General features: G+C 46.1%; 2 protein-coding genes across 7 annotated transcripts; one reads left to right on the plus strand and one right to left on the minus strand.

The window, feature by feature from the left end:
• The first annotated feature begins 864 nt into the window (after window positions 1–864).
• On the plus strand, window positions 865–3,576 carry LOC100191176 (uncharacterized). The gene is given in 8 exon segments (NM_001136611.1): window positions 865–1,139; window positions 1,849–2,039; window positions 2,112–2,306; window positions 2,481–2,542; window positions 2,669–2,735; window positions 2,827–2,945; window positions 3,040–3,216; window positions 3,330–3,576. Coding segments are annotated over 8 exon segments (1,155 nt in total). The 5' UTR covers window positions 865–899; the 3' UTR covers window positions 3,434–3,576.
• Window positions 3,577–3,610: 34 nt separating this feature from the next.
• On the minus strand, window positions 3,611–8,364 carry LOC103637733 (probable inactive poly [ADP-ribose] polymerase SRO1). Of its 6 annotated transcripts, none has more exons than XM_020546449.2 (7): window positions 7,936–8,358; window positions 5,713–7,001; window positions 5,146–5,387; window positions 4,959–5,044; window positions 4,479–4,661; window positions 4,286–4,381; window positions 3,611–4,021 (listed from the first exon to the last, which is right to left on the minus strand). In XM_020546449.2, the coding sequence occupies exons 2-7, from the start codon at window positions 6,825–6,827 to the stop codon at window positions 3,953–3,955; spliced, it is 1,791 nt and encodes a 596-aa protein (XP_020402038.1). In that variant the 5' UTR covers window positions 6,828–7,001; window positions 7,936–8,358; the 3' UTR covers window positions 3,611–3,952. The 6 variants fall into 6 exon arrangements, 4 of the variants coding, with proteins under 4 accessions (XP_020402038.1, XP_020402039.1, XP_020402041.1 ...); XM_020546450.3 differs by having other exon boundaries at window positions 3,613–4,021; window positions 7,856–8,296; XM_020546452.2 differs by having other exon boundaries at window positions 3,614–4,018; window positions 7,856–8,283.
• Window positions 8,365–14,352: the final 5,988 nt, after the last annotated feature.

The following is a 14,352-nucleotide window of genomic DNA, read 5'->3' on the forward strand; positions in this document are numbered from 1 at the left end:
TCTTCCTCCGCTCCACTCTTTAATGTCTCTTTCATTAAAATGTGAATATTAAATATAGAGGTGTATTTTACATGCATATTTAATGTTGCAGAACTAGGGTACCGTTTGGTTAAAATATTTATAACGTAATGGGTAAGTGATAACGTTAAATCATGTTTGTTTTAGTCCAACCGTAATCAGATACCATACTAAAAATTGATACCAGACTATTCAAACTTGTTACCGTCCGTAATCAATTGTAAACCATTACCATTACCCTTTACGTTACATTTCGTGAATCAAACAGTACCTAGGTGTGCATTACTTGGAGTCTTGGACGTGGTTAGATGGAGAGCGACGTCAAATGAGAGGTAGAGCTAGTTTGGAAATTGTATTTTTCTAAGGAATTTCTATTTTTAATAGAAAATAAATTAATTTTCTTTTGGAAATAAGGTTTCCAAACTAGCTCGTAAGTCGTAAGGGTCTATTCGTTTTCACCCTAATCCGTATGGATTATAGGGAATTGGACGGATTTAAATCTCTAGTAAGTCAAAATCACTCTCAACATATACCGATCTTTTCTAATCCATATGGATTACAAATAACCGACCAAGCCTAGGATTCTTTTTTGCGTAGTCATCCATGACATGACAGTGGCAAAAGCACAGTACTCCTTTCTTTTATTTTGGATGACAAATATGTTATAGACTTAAGGTTTTTTTGGAACAAAGGGAAATTTTCTGAATCATGTGTTTTCCCTTTATTTTTTAAAATTAATTGATGTGAAATTTATATACCATTTTTATAAAATTCCTGGGTTTCTAAAAGGAGCACTTAACGAGAGTGGCGTTAAATATCCCTTCGGAGGCACACGCTGAAGCTCTTAACTTGTTCAGGGAGTTCCACTCCACTCTCCCATAATGAGGATAGGGGCAGGGGCGAACATGGCTGCGTGCTCCTCCGTTCCCTGCTCCTTCCCCGCGAAGCCTGACCCTCACCGCCGAAGCCCCAGCGGCATCTTAAGCTCTCATCTCCCTCGGCTCCCTGCTACCCAGTTTCGTCGGCTTCGATCACTCTCTGCCGCCGCCTCGCCGCCGGCGAGTCGCCTCCGCCCACGAGCCTCCGTGTCCACGTCGCCCGCCCCGTCTAAGGACTACGAGGCAAGTACTAGTCTTTTATTAGGAATTGCTTGGTTGCGAGCTAACCTTACCTACTCGTGCCCGTAACAATTGGCCAAGTAATCTGCAGTCTGACGCACCAGATTATGTCATCTCGCTTACTCTCCGTTGCTCTTTTAATTCGTGTACCAACACAACTGTCCGCGAAGTATTAGCGCCGTTTTTTCCCCCCATTACCGTTGTTTATTACTCCCTCAGTTATTTTTTATTTATCATGTTTTAGTTCAAAAATGAATTATATGTATTTGAGAACGAAGGTAGTAGTTGACTCTGCATACTATTATGTTATCAACTAGTGTCACAATTAATCCAGCTCCTGAGAAACTGGTAATGTAATTCCTACTAGTTCAACTGACAAACACAAAATTATGTATACTGATTGTGCATCGAGATTACCGGAAGCGACCAAAAGACAATGGAGAATGGTAGTGCAATGCAAGCCACATGGAAGTTAACCATGCTCTCCTATGGTTGATTACTCCGTGTTTCTGAAACAGGTTCAGAACAAGCTCCCGTCCCGTCGTGTTTTACCCCCATGCACGTATAAGTAAGTTTAAGACCACAGGGAAAACAGGTGTCGAATCAGATAGAAGAATAATGATAATCGCATTTATTGCTTAATTTGCCATGAATAACCTACTACTGTTAATTCATGACAAAAAAAACATCACCTGGTATTTATTCTGTATAGTTCACTGACGGGAACGGAGAGGTGGAGCTGAGACTGGACATCCAAAAGCTCGGCATAGCGAGTTCAAAAGATGTTTTCGTTGATGTCGATGACACATCCCTACTCATCAGAGCCAAGTCTGACGGGACACTGAGGACTTTGATGAACGTCCAAACACTGTTTGATAGGATTAAGTCTTCCGAGACCATATGGTGTGTATCGATCATCTAGTGCCGCGCTCTTACCCTGCGAGGACGCATTTATTCGCTCACTCTACGTGGCAGGTTCATCGATGAGGACCAGTTGGTGGTGAATCTGAAGAAAGTAGAGCAAGAGTTGAAATGGCCTGATGTAGATGAATCCTGGGAATCCCTCACTTCTGGGATCACCCAGCTACTGACAGGGATCAGTGTGCACATCGTTGGTGATTCCACGCACATTAATGAGGCAGTTGCTAAAGAGATAGCCGAGGGCATCGGGTGAGTGCTTCTTGTCTCTTTTCTTTCGTTCGGTTGCTTTCCAGTTAGATACAGTGCTGTGCAGGTTGCATTCTAGGCCGAATGCTTCCAGAGCATGCAAAGTATGGATGGGGGCAAACTTGATGTCTGATAAACCTACTCATGAACATGTCTCCATATTTTATGGCGTCGCAGGTACCTTCCGGTTTGCACTAGTGAGCTGCTAGAGAGCGCCACTGAGAAGTCGATTGATACATGTATGGTTTTCTGTCTAGTGGCGTTTTATTGATAAAATGACGATTTGAGTAAAATCCAGGAGTCAATCTAGGCATATATGGTCGACATTGTTATCACAAAGTAACAGACAGTGCACTTACTTGTAGGGGTGGCTTCTGAAGGAGTGGACTCGGTAGCTGAAGCAGAATCTGTTGTCCTGGAAAGCCTTAGCAGGTTGGTTGTTGTTGTTGTTGTTTTCCTTTTTGAGCCTTCTTTCTGTAGCCCATAGCTGATGATTCTGATACAAGGTACGCTTCCGTTTCAGCCATGTCCGCACTGTAGTTGCAACTCTGGGGGGCAAGCAAGGAGCAGCTAGCAGATTCGACAAGTGGCAGTACCTTCACTCTGGGTTCACGGTTTGGCTATCGGTGTCCGACGCAAGTGGTAAGAGACACTTGGACCATTCCCCCCACATCAGTCTAGAGATTTCACTGCGTTGCCTTGAGAGGTTTATCCTCTGTGGCTATCCAACAAGCAGACGAGGCTAGTGCGAGAGAGGAAGCCCGAAGGAGCGTGAGCAGTGGAAGCGTTTCTTACGCGAAGGCGGACGTGGTGGTGAAGCTCGGCGGATGGGACCCGGAGTACACGCGGGCTGTTGCGCAGGGCTGCCTCGTCGCACTCAAGCAGCTCACCTTAGCAGACAAGAAGCTAGCAGGTACGATCAGTAGTTAAGTTACCTTCATCAGCTTGCCAATTACATCAACATGCCATGCTGAATCCGACTACTGATGGCATGCTGGTTTGTTTCATCTGACGGGGATCGAACAGGGAAGAAGAGCCTCTACATCAGGCTTGGTTGCAGAGGCGATTGGCCCAACATCGAGCCTCCAGGCTGGGACCCTGAATCCGACGCCCCACCGACCAATATCTGAAACAATCCTCCGCCCAGTTGTATTCTAGGAGAATTCTCTGCATCACCATTCCGGACTAGTTTTTTCAGTGTAATAAATAAGAGAGGAACTTGTCATCTGTCTGTTGATGCATAAAATGAACTCGACTAACGTTTAGTGGGGTACCACGGGTGCAGAATAAACACACGACTGGCAGCGAGAGCCAAACTCAAAAACATTGTATACATCATATATTATTCTATATGACCCACATTAATTAACAATGCACAACACTGTTATCAGAAAGGTAAAAGGAGCCTTTTTCGTTGACGAACTATTCCAAAGGCTCAAAAGAACATGCGCAGCTCAATTTGAAATGAAAAACTCCTGATACAATCTACTAGGAAAAAACATACTCATACGACACAGAAAGAAGAAACATCAGCCGCCATACAAAGACTGACACAAGAGGCTTCATAGTTGCTGCTTCCCACAGGGTTGTCAAAGTCAGCTGCTTCCTCCCTTCTGCATTCCTCGCCCACCGACCGACCGACACCCGCCTCACGGTTTCGCCACCATCTTGGCAGCTGATGCACCCGGTCCCTCACGCCTCTCCACAGGAGGCAACTGCTGCCAAATACACACAAAAGAGAAGGAATTCCTCAGAAAACAGCGTGAAAAGAAACAAGCTAAAAAACCACTGCTGTTCTGTTGCTCTTGGAAAGTAGCTTATTCACAGCAAAAGATATAGGCCTCAGAAGTTCAGTGCGTGGCAGACTGGCGGTCCATCCCAGAACCGCATCAGCTGACACACCTTATGGCTAGAAGGATTTCAGGATTTCAGAAAGAATCCAAGACACTGTATCAGCAACGTACAAGTAGAGCGATTCACACCTTATCTTGGAGACGCATTATCGTCGATATTAGCACTCTATCACCAACTACGTGCCTCAGCTCCTTTATTAGTTCGCATCGGCTTATTTTCTTACTCTGGCGAACACACAATCATACAAATACAAGTGATTCTGGATACCATAGAAGGGAAGGTGACTTCAGCCAAAAGAGAAGAAAAAAAATTGTAACAGACCTTAAACTCTTCATAGCAACCAATAACCATGTCCATAATTTGAGGAGACACTTTGGTTGAGATCGCTGCAAACAACATAGAGAAAGGCATCCAAGGTGAGCTTGGAGCCTTTGCCATCGAATCTCCTAGCATGGGGGCTGCACATCCACCTCCCAATGCTGGAGGTGCCTCCAGGTTCATCTCCTGTTTTATGCATAAAAGGAAGTTGTTAACTGGTTCTTTAACCAACTCCAACATGACTAAAACAGCATGGTTTCACAAGGAAACTTATCATATTTGGAGGTTTCTATCATAGATAGCGAATATAATCAGCTCCAAGTTATAATCTCAATAACGCAAACACAAGTCAAGTATTGTGTCAAATCACACAATCTGAATTACTGCACTCTTGCTGCTCCAACAGTGGAACTCGTCTGTATATCAAGTTAGTAACAGGAGTTGACTCTAGTGTTGGAGTACTATCTTGTTAATGCATCTTACCTCTGAAATACAGTCGGGTGAACTAGAATTCAACACCAGTGACAGATCAGATGAATTCTGGCAGTCTTCTTGCGATACGAAGTAATCTGACACAGAAAATGCTTAGCAATAAGGAAATTTGGGTTGCCACAGATCAAGAAACAAATAAGTCAAACAAACTGAAGACACAGTAGCTGCAATTAGTTACCTTTTGTTTTAGAAGGCAATTTGACGGTGACTACAAACTCAGGATAGATGTGCCTATTCAGATTCATATCCCACACAATGTAATGTTGTGGGTTTTTAAGGTCATCTACTCCACTATCAAAATAGTCACTACTAGGTTGGTGCTGCTTAGATCCAGGGTGAACTATTTCTACGTTCCCCATTATAACACGGCACAACATCATATGGACAATGCCATTTTCATCAACAGCAGAGAATTTCACACTGCAGAAAGTAATACAAATATTGAATTTGGCAACAGTTAGGAAAAGAAAAAAGAACTTAGTGAGGAACGAGAACAATAAAATGAAACAGTAATTAGTTGTTGTCATCAATCTAAAATCGTCTGAATAGCATGTCAGTAAAAGGAAAGTAATGAACTCAGGAGTGAGCAAGCATCTGATACATAGATGCAAACATAACGGATCTCAGGAAATCTGAACAGCTAAGAAACATAGATGAGATACGAGAGTCAGGTGCCAGCAACGATTTGGAAAGGGGGAGGGAAAATCCTGACATACATGGAACAATTAATATATCAAGAACATACCAGGCATCAGAACGATTTGCTGGTGTAAGGAATGTGCCCTCTCCATAGGCTGCACACTTAATGGGCGGCTTATGAACTTGTAAAGAACTATTCAGCATCATTTCATGCACAGTGCTTTTGGAGCAAGGAAGCCATGCATAACGGACATTTGCGTTTCCACGATGACATCTGGTAACCTGTACATGCTTTTCGTGATTATGGTAACGGACTTGTCCATGGTCATCCAATAATGGAGTCCTGTAGATTCCAATAATGTCCTTGGATTCAATAACTGAACCCATCCCCTGCAACAACAGCTTCTCCACGGCTTCAATAGTGCGCTGGGCACGTGATACCTCACCCAGATTAGCTTGGCGTGGTAGTAGGTTACAGGCTGTAGGCAACAAAGTGCATGGCTCATTTTCTCCAATAGCTTCTCCCATATCACAGTATTTTTTTATGATGGAATTATTTTCAGCTCTAGCTCTCTTAGGACTGGAAACATCTTCAGTACTTGAACCGAAGTTTGAACTTTCTGCGGAACTTTCTGATGTTCCAAGCTGGTCATTCATTTCTCGTGTCCCATTTGACTCAACACTAATGTAATCATGATATCCGTTGCCAAAATCTTTCTTCATAAATATTTTCTGATCTTGCACAAATGATTCTGGGAAGTAGCGGTTTCCATTTTCATCGATCCAAGCAATCGGCCTCTGAAGACCTGTCTTCGTGTCTATGAATGTCATATGGGCAAAATCCAGCAAAAATAGCTGGTTCTGATATCCTGTTTCTGTGATTGTTTTTTTCGCCCTGAAGTCAGCTTGTGCCAATTTGACAATCTTTTCTGGGAAGTCTTTCCAGACAGCACCTATGCGAAGCAAAATACGTTTAGGTGGTGCGCTACTCATGAAGTTCTTATAGCTCTGCAAAACCTGCTTGTTGAAGTGGCACACGATCTTTGCCTTGCGGTCTTTATCAACATGAAACCTAACAGCAGAATCATTGACAGGGTGCTGATGCAATTCAGAGTTGTGGAATATGTCAGCATCATATGCAGCGGGGTTCTCCCGCTTTCTCTTGAGACTATTCATGTTCCTTCCACATTTACCCAATACCTTTCCGTTCATCGCAGCCATTATTGCTAGCAGAAATGAACACGAACCAGAAACTAATTCTTCCAACCAAACTAAACCTGAACAAGTCTACTATTTACACTAATCTAGTGGAGAAGCTTCTGAAGACGTTCCACCTTGTAACCGACAGGCAAACGAAAAAGAGCCGGAGAAGAAACGCCAAAAGACAGTATGATCCTGCTAAGGGAAAATTGTCAGAAATCAGTAAGATAATTGTTGCTGCACTTTATATGCAGCAAAACAATATTGGATTACAGCAGGACACTCAAAAAAAAAAGGAATGACTATGGTATCAATTTTCCAGTGAGACCCTGGGAAAAATCCAAATCTTAATGCTGTCACTAGCTGTTATGTTAAGCATGGCCAAACAGATTATAGAAGTGCACACATCTTTTGTCATGTCGTGGTGCAAAAATGTTCTTTCCATGAAAAATAAGTCAACCTGTTGACTAGCAATGCCTAGGGAGTGCTGCAACCATATAGACAGATAGAGAGGCTTTTACTATTATGGTATTATTAGCCATGAAGGTCTGCTGCTGGTGAGGGAGCAAGATGCTTGTACTAACCTACAGATAACATGGTTATGAAATAATCTATGGTGATGGATTAAAGCACCAAATATTCTCTTTCATGCACAAATTAGCAGTTAACCAATGAATTTAACTGAACATGGAGCAAGAAAACTTGTATCTTAGACCATATCCATTGCAGAGCACATGGCAGGGCAGTAAATGACTAGTCAAGTAATAGAAGTAAACATCAGAATATGGTGCATAGGGTAAAATTCAGCGGAATTCTGACAAAATCCACTCAGTTTCCATGGATAATTTAACAAGTAATTAAACAGGACTGCAGTGCAGGAATGGAAATTTTTGAAAAGTCAACAATACATAGAAGAATCGATTTGGTGATCTCAAATCTGCTTTAGCCCCCAACAATTCACATCTTCATAGCACATATAATTGGCATCCAACAAATCGAACATGAAGGCTACAGATCAAAAAAAAAGCTTCCAGATCGAAAATACATACATATACAATATACAAGGGGATCCTCTTCGCCGAGGAACCAGTCAGTCAGACAAGCAGATCCGCCGATCGACGACGCTTACCTAGGGTTAGTAGTGGGGGCGTTAGCAGGGGCGACGGCGGACGAATAAATTGATTGCTTCATCTCTCCCTATCGGATCCCTTTTGCTCCCCCTAGGTCACCGCCCCTACCGACCCCACTTTATCCCCAGGCGATAGCCGGAGGTGGGGGTTCTCGCCGGAGCTTCTGCTGCTGCTTCCCTCGCCAGCGATATTGAACTGGGTCGAGGTGAGCGCAGCACGAATCGACGGCGGGGGGGGGGGGGGGGGGGGGCGAAGGTAGGAACTAGGAAGAAGGCAGGAGCTATGCGGTGGTGGAATTATTGAACACGGAGCAGAAGAGATGAGGGCGAGGTCCACGCACGCGGCACGCCTTTGCCGTGACCCCACCTGCGTTATTATTATTCCGGCCTATCCTATCCACCCACCGCCCTCCGTCCTCGATCGCTCTCCGACGCATGGGTCCGGACCCACCTGGGCACGGGTACGCAAGGCGCTAAACTTGGATGCCAAGTTGCCAGCCTCTTTCCTTGCGCCATAAGCAAAAAAAATGGCGAGCGGGCGACGTCGTGATGCCGACATGCGTGCTTGCATCGGACGGTTCACGCTTGAGGTCAACGGTACCTGTCCCACAGCAGCCGCATCACGGCCGTCCACACGTTGCAGGTTTTTGTTTTTCGTTAAATTATGGAGTAAATTCTAATGGTTTGCGTGCGTGTGTCGGGCAGAGGCGACGTGCTGATGCCGTATTCTGAATTCTTGCGCCCAACGTTCAGATTGGCCTTCGCAGCCCAACTGGATATCCATATCAATTTGCTGGCTAGTGTGTCAGTATGTATAGTTTTGGTGGATTGAACTTAATTGCACGTCGTGTTTCACGAATCTATGGAGAACTTTGGCCCACGCCATCGAGGATTTGTTGGCGCTGATCTAAATAATACTTGCGCTTTCTATGTGGTTTCCTACTCCATGGCTGCGCACTAGAGAAAACTAACATCATTTCCATCACCATCGTGTACACCTAATAAACTTTATTAAGTGCTAGATACAATACTTGTGTGAAAAATGATCATCTGAACAGACCTCAGACTCGGAGTCGATACGACTGACTGCAGACCTAATAAGATTTTTATGTAGCCAGAGCCAGAGCCAGGTATTGAATACTACTTTACCAAACAATCGTTGATTGCCAGAAGTCTTCGAGTCTTGATGAAACAAATGCAGATACGAAGATTGACCACTAGAGCTTAGTTTGGCAGCGAGAGGACAAAAAGCCCCGGGAAATAATCCAGCAAGAGGATTTTAAAAGTATTTTAAATGATACTTTAATTTTCATGGAGGATTTTTTTCACTCTGTTATATTTGGCAATCAAGGGGCCAAATACCCGTCTTGTGCAAAAAAAAAAAAATCAAAATCAGGAAAAAAAAATCAAACAGCAACTACTCATCCATCATCACATCACACGTACGGATAGTTGTGTGAACATTAGAAAAATGTTTAAAAATAGCACACAAAGTTTAATTTGAATAAAATCAAATATTCAACAAACTTAATCCATCACCAAATCACATAAAATCATCTCCATTTACACGTATAGATAATATAACATAAAAATGAAGTACAAGCTTCTTTATTAGGAACTTTGCCACTAAAATAAATTATGAGTTTAACCCCTTTTCCACAAGCTTCATGTAGATTGCCATTGCATTTTCCTTCTCCATGTTAGCTTTACTTATCACTACTAAAGTAACATCAACTGATACACAGTTTAGTTTACATGGTTACACAAAGAACATGAACATGGTTCCATGCACATAGCCAAAGCAATAGCTAGTGATCTGAATAACAGTTTAGAGCACTGAATAACAGATGAGGGGATCCACAACACGGTATAAAAAAAATAAGACACACTCTCTGTTATTCAGTGCAATAACTAGGTTTTTAGTACATGTCGCTGCACAAAGTACATGACTGACAAATAATTGCAGGTTTTGATACTTTCTTTCCATCAAAACAGATTTCGTTCCTAGAATTCCAAATGGACCAGCATCTGTAAATGCTACCATTTCATGTCAAGTGTCACCGATAATAAGGACACAGGATCACAGAAACATGTCTATAAAACATCAGTTCAGTTCACTGAAGCTATGGACGTATGGTCATGAAGCAGCATATCTAATGAAGATATTCCCAGACATGATGGTGAGACCATCGCCATATTGAAGAAAAAAACACACTAGGAAGTTGTCAGATCTATGAGATTGCATGAGCAAACCATTCTAAGAGATGAGCTTGACCAATTCAAATTTAAACTATGAGCTGGACACCGCATATGCTCATCAAATAATTCGAGGTCGTCATCCTTGGAAGATGCATTGCATATTCAGAGCAATTGGGTCCATAATGTAAAGCCAACAGGGCAAAGAAACAGAGCAGTTGGGTCCATAATCTATACTATACTTAAAGCACCAGTTTCAACGGTCGTCCCGCGTCATCTTTTTACAAATAACCTCTCACAGTTATTTCAAATTAATCCGATGTACGCCTATAGATGGCCAAGCGCCGGTCCGGCATGGGCCAGACGCCCGCGGGCCACAACTCTGGCCTAGGCATGTCGGCCCATTTGATTAAATCAGCGTAAAACATTAAAAAACGGTGCAGGAGGTAGAGTTCAAACCCATGCCCTGATGGAGGTGAGTAAAGCTGTCTAACCAGTAGAACATCATGCTTAGATGTTTTAAATATTGAATATAAAATTGTATATATGTATATACGTTTTTTGTAAAATAAAACAAATATAATTATATCGGGCCGGGCCAGCACTACGGGCCGAGGCTACAACCCAAGCACGGCACGACGTTCTTGGCTCTTGCAAGCATTAGGTCGTTTCGGAGACCACATTGGCGCAATGGACTCCATGGTGTTTGAGGTTGCTGAATTGGATGGAGCAACAATGATTTGTCACACTAACAGTAAAATGAATGATTATTTGTTGATTTTAAACGTTAGTAATTGCTACGAAATAGCATAATTTATATGGAGCACATCCAGTTTTTATTGATGCATGAATTTAGCAATCACTCCATATTTTGATCTATCTTTTTTATAAGTTTGACTTCATGTGACTTATTTTAGAAACTTGAGCTCACAAACTTTCTCTTATTTGGTCTCTATATGGTGGAATTATGTTATTTTATCATCTCTGTTCGTTCAGTCAGTCGTTGTGAACTCTCTTCTAATCGCTCACTTCATTGACCGTGTTGTACCAAAACATATTGCATAGAGTAAACAATAACATCAGTTAGCCAAATCAAAAAAATATTATATAGAGTACTATACTTGTCGGCGTTTCGACCCCGGGGGGTCCTTGGACCGACGAGTAAATTGTCGCCGCGTGTCCCAGCCCAGATGGGTCGGCGCGAGACGGAGCACGAAAGGGGGTGAGAAACAGGCAAAAGGGGAAACCCGCGGCCTTCGTGTTGCCCTGCGCCCAGGTCGAGTGCGCTTGCAGTAGGGGGGTTACAAGCGTCCGCGAGGGAGAGAGAGAGAGAGAGACTGTCCGCCAGCCCGTTCTCCCGCGCGGCCAACCTTCTCGTACGAGAGCCCTGGACCTTCCTTTTATAGGCGTAAGGAGAGGGTCCAGGTGTACAATGGGGGGTGTAGCAGTGTGCTAACGTGTCTAGCAGAGAGGAGGTAGAGCCCTAAGTACATGCCATCGTGGCAGCTGGAGAGGGTTTGGCGCCCTGTTCATGTGATGTCGTGGCCGTCGGAGGAGCGCTTGGGCCTTGTGGAAGGACAGCTGTCGGGGCTGTCGGATCCTTGCTGACGTCTCCTTGCTTCCGTAAGGGGCTGAGAGCCACCGTCGTCATGGAGCACGCGGGGCGCCATCATTACTTGTTTACCGGGGCGAGCCAGATGGGACGCTGTCGGGGACCATAATTAGGGGTACCCCCAAGACTCCTAATCTCAGTTGGTAACCCCCATCAGCACAAAGCTGCAAAGGCCTGATGGGCGCGATTAAGGTCAAGGCTCAGTCCACTCAAGGGACACGATCTCGCCTCGCCCGAGCCCAGCCTCGGGCCAAGTCAGCCGACCCCGGAGGATTCACGTCTCGCCCGAGGGCCCCCTCAAGCAACGGACACACCTTCGGCTCGCCCGAGGCCCAGTCTTCGCAGAGAAGCAACCTTGGCCAGATCGCCACGCCAACCGACCGTATCACAGGAGCATTTAATGCAAGGATCGCCTGACACCTTATCCTGACGCGCGCTCTTCAGTCGACAGAGCCGAAGTGACCGCAGTCACTTCGCCGCTCCACTAACCGACCTGACAAGAAAACAGCGCTGCCTACGTCGCTCCGACTGCTGTGCCACTCGACAGAGTGAGGCTGACAGCAGCTAAGTCCAGCCTTGGGCGCCATAGGAAGCTCCGCCTCGCCCGACCCCAGGGCTCGGCCCCCGTCTCGGCCTCGGAAGATGGACTTCGCCTCGCCCGACCCCAGGGCTCGGACTCAGCCACGACTCAGAAGACGACGGACTCGGCCTCGCCCGACCCTAGGGCTCGGACACAGCCTCGGCCTCGGAAGACGGTCTCCGCCTCGCCCGACCCAGGGGTCGGACTCAGCCTCGACCTCGGAAGACGGACTCGACCTCGACCTCGGAGGAGCCTCCGCCTCGCCCGACCTAGGGCTCGGACCGACCACGTCACAAGGGGGCCATCATTACCCTACCCCTAGCTAGCTCAGGCTACGGGGAACAAGACCGGCGTCCCATCTGGCTCGCCTCGGTAAACAAACAATGATGGCGCCCCGCGTGCTCCATGACGACGGCGGCTCTCAGCCCCTTACGGAAGCAAGGAGACATCAGCAAGGATTCGACAGCCCCGACAGCTGTCCTTCCGCAGGGCTCCAGCTCTCCTCCGACGGCCACGACATCACATGAACAGGGTGCCAAAACCTCTCCGACTGCCATGACGACATGTACTTAGGGCTCTAGCTCCTCTCTGCTAGACACGTTAGCACACTGCTACACCCCCCATTGTACACCTGGACCCTCTCCTTACGCCTATAAAAGGAAGGTCCAGGGCTCTCGTACGAGAAGGTTGGCCGCGCAGGAGAACGGGCCGACGCATAAGGCTCTCGCTCTCTCTCTCTCCCACGCAAACGCTTGTAACCCCCTACGGCAAGCGCATCCATCCGCCCTGGGCGCAGGACAACATGAAGGCCGCGGTTTCCCCTTACTGTTCTCCCCCCTTTGTGTCCCGTCTCGCGCCGACCCATCTGGGCTGGGACACGCAGCGACAATTTACTCGTCGGTCCAGGGACCCCCCGGGGTCGAAACTGAGAGCACCTAGAGGGGGGGGGTGAATAGGTGATCCTGTAAAACTTAAACTTATAGCCACAAAGACTTGGTTAATTGTTAGCACAATAATTGCCAAGTGGCTAGAGAGGAGTCAAAACACAATAACCACAAGAAATCAATCACAGAGATGACACGGTGGTTATCCCGTGGTTCGGCCAAGTATAAAACTTGCCTACTCCACGTTGTGGCGTCCCAACGGACGAGAGTTGCACTCAACTCCTCTCAAGTGATCCAATGATCAACTTGAATACCACGGTGTTCTTCTTTACTTTGATCTTTTCCCGTTTGCAAGGAATCTCCACAACTTGGAGTCTCTCGCCCTTACAATTGAATTTCACAAAGAAGCACGGAGTAAGGGAGGGAAGCAACACACACAAATCCACAGCAAAATGCGCACACACACGGCCAAGAATCGAGCTCAAAAGACTATCTCAAAATTCTCACTAGAACGGAGCTCGAATCACTTAGAATGACAAACGAATGCGCAAAGACTGAGTGTGGATGATCAAGAATGCTCTAAGGTTGCTTGTATCTTTCCTCCATGCGCCTAGGGGTCCCTTTTATAGCCCCAAGGCAGCTAGGAGCCGTTGAGAGCAAATCTGGAAGGCCATTCTTGCCTTCTGTCGTCGGGTGCACCGGACAGTCCGGTGCACACCGGACACTGTCCGGTGCCCGATTTCTTTCCTTAAACAGCGCAGCCGACCGTTGCAGATCTGGGAGCCGTTGGCGCACCGGACATGTCCGGTGCACACCGGACAGTCCGGTGCCCCCTTCCGACCGTTGGCTCGGCCACGTGTCTCGCGCAGATCGCGCGGCCGACCGTTGGCCCAGCCGACCGTTGGCTCACCGGACAGTCCGGTGCACACCGGACAGTCCGGTGAATTATAGCCGTACGCCGTCGGCGAATTCCCGAGAGCGGTCTCTTCATGCCGAGTCTGCCCGGCGCACCGGACACTGTCCGGTGCACCACCGGACAGTCCGGTGTGCCAGACAGAGCTGAGTCTTGGCTGTACACAGCCAAGTCTTTTGTACCTTTTTTCTTTTCTTCTTCTCTCTGTTTCTAACACTTAGACAAGTATATT

Source organism: Zea mays, chromosome 1, assembly GCF_902167145.1.
Source record: "Zea mays cultivar B73 chromosome 1, Zm-B73-REFERENCE-NAM-5.0, whole genome shotgun sequence".
Taxonomy (NCBI): Eukaryota; Viridiplantae; Streptophyta; class Magnoliopsida; order Poales; family Poaceae; genus Zea; species Zea mays.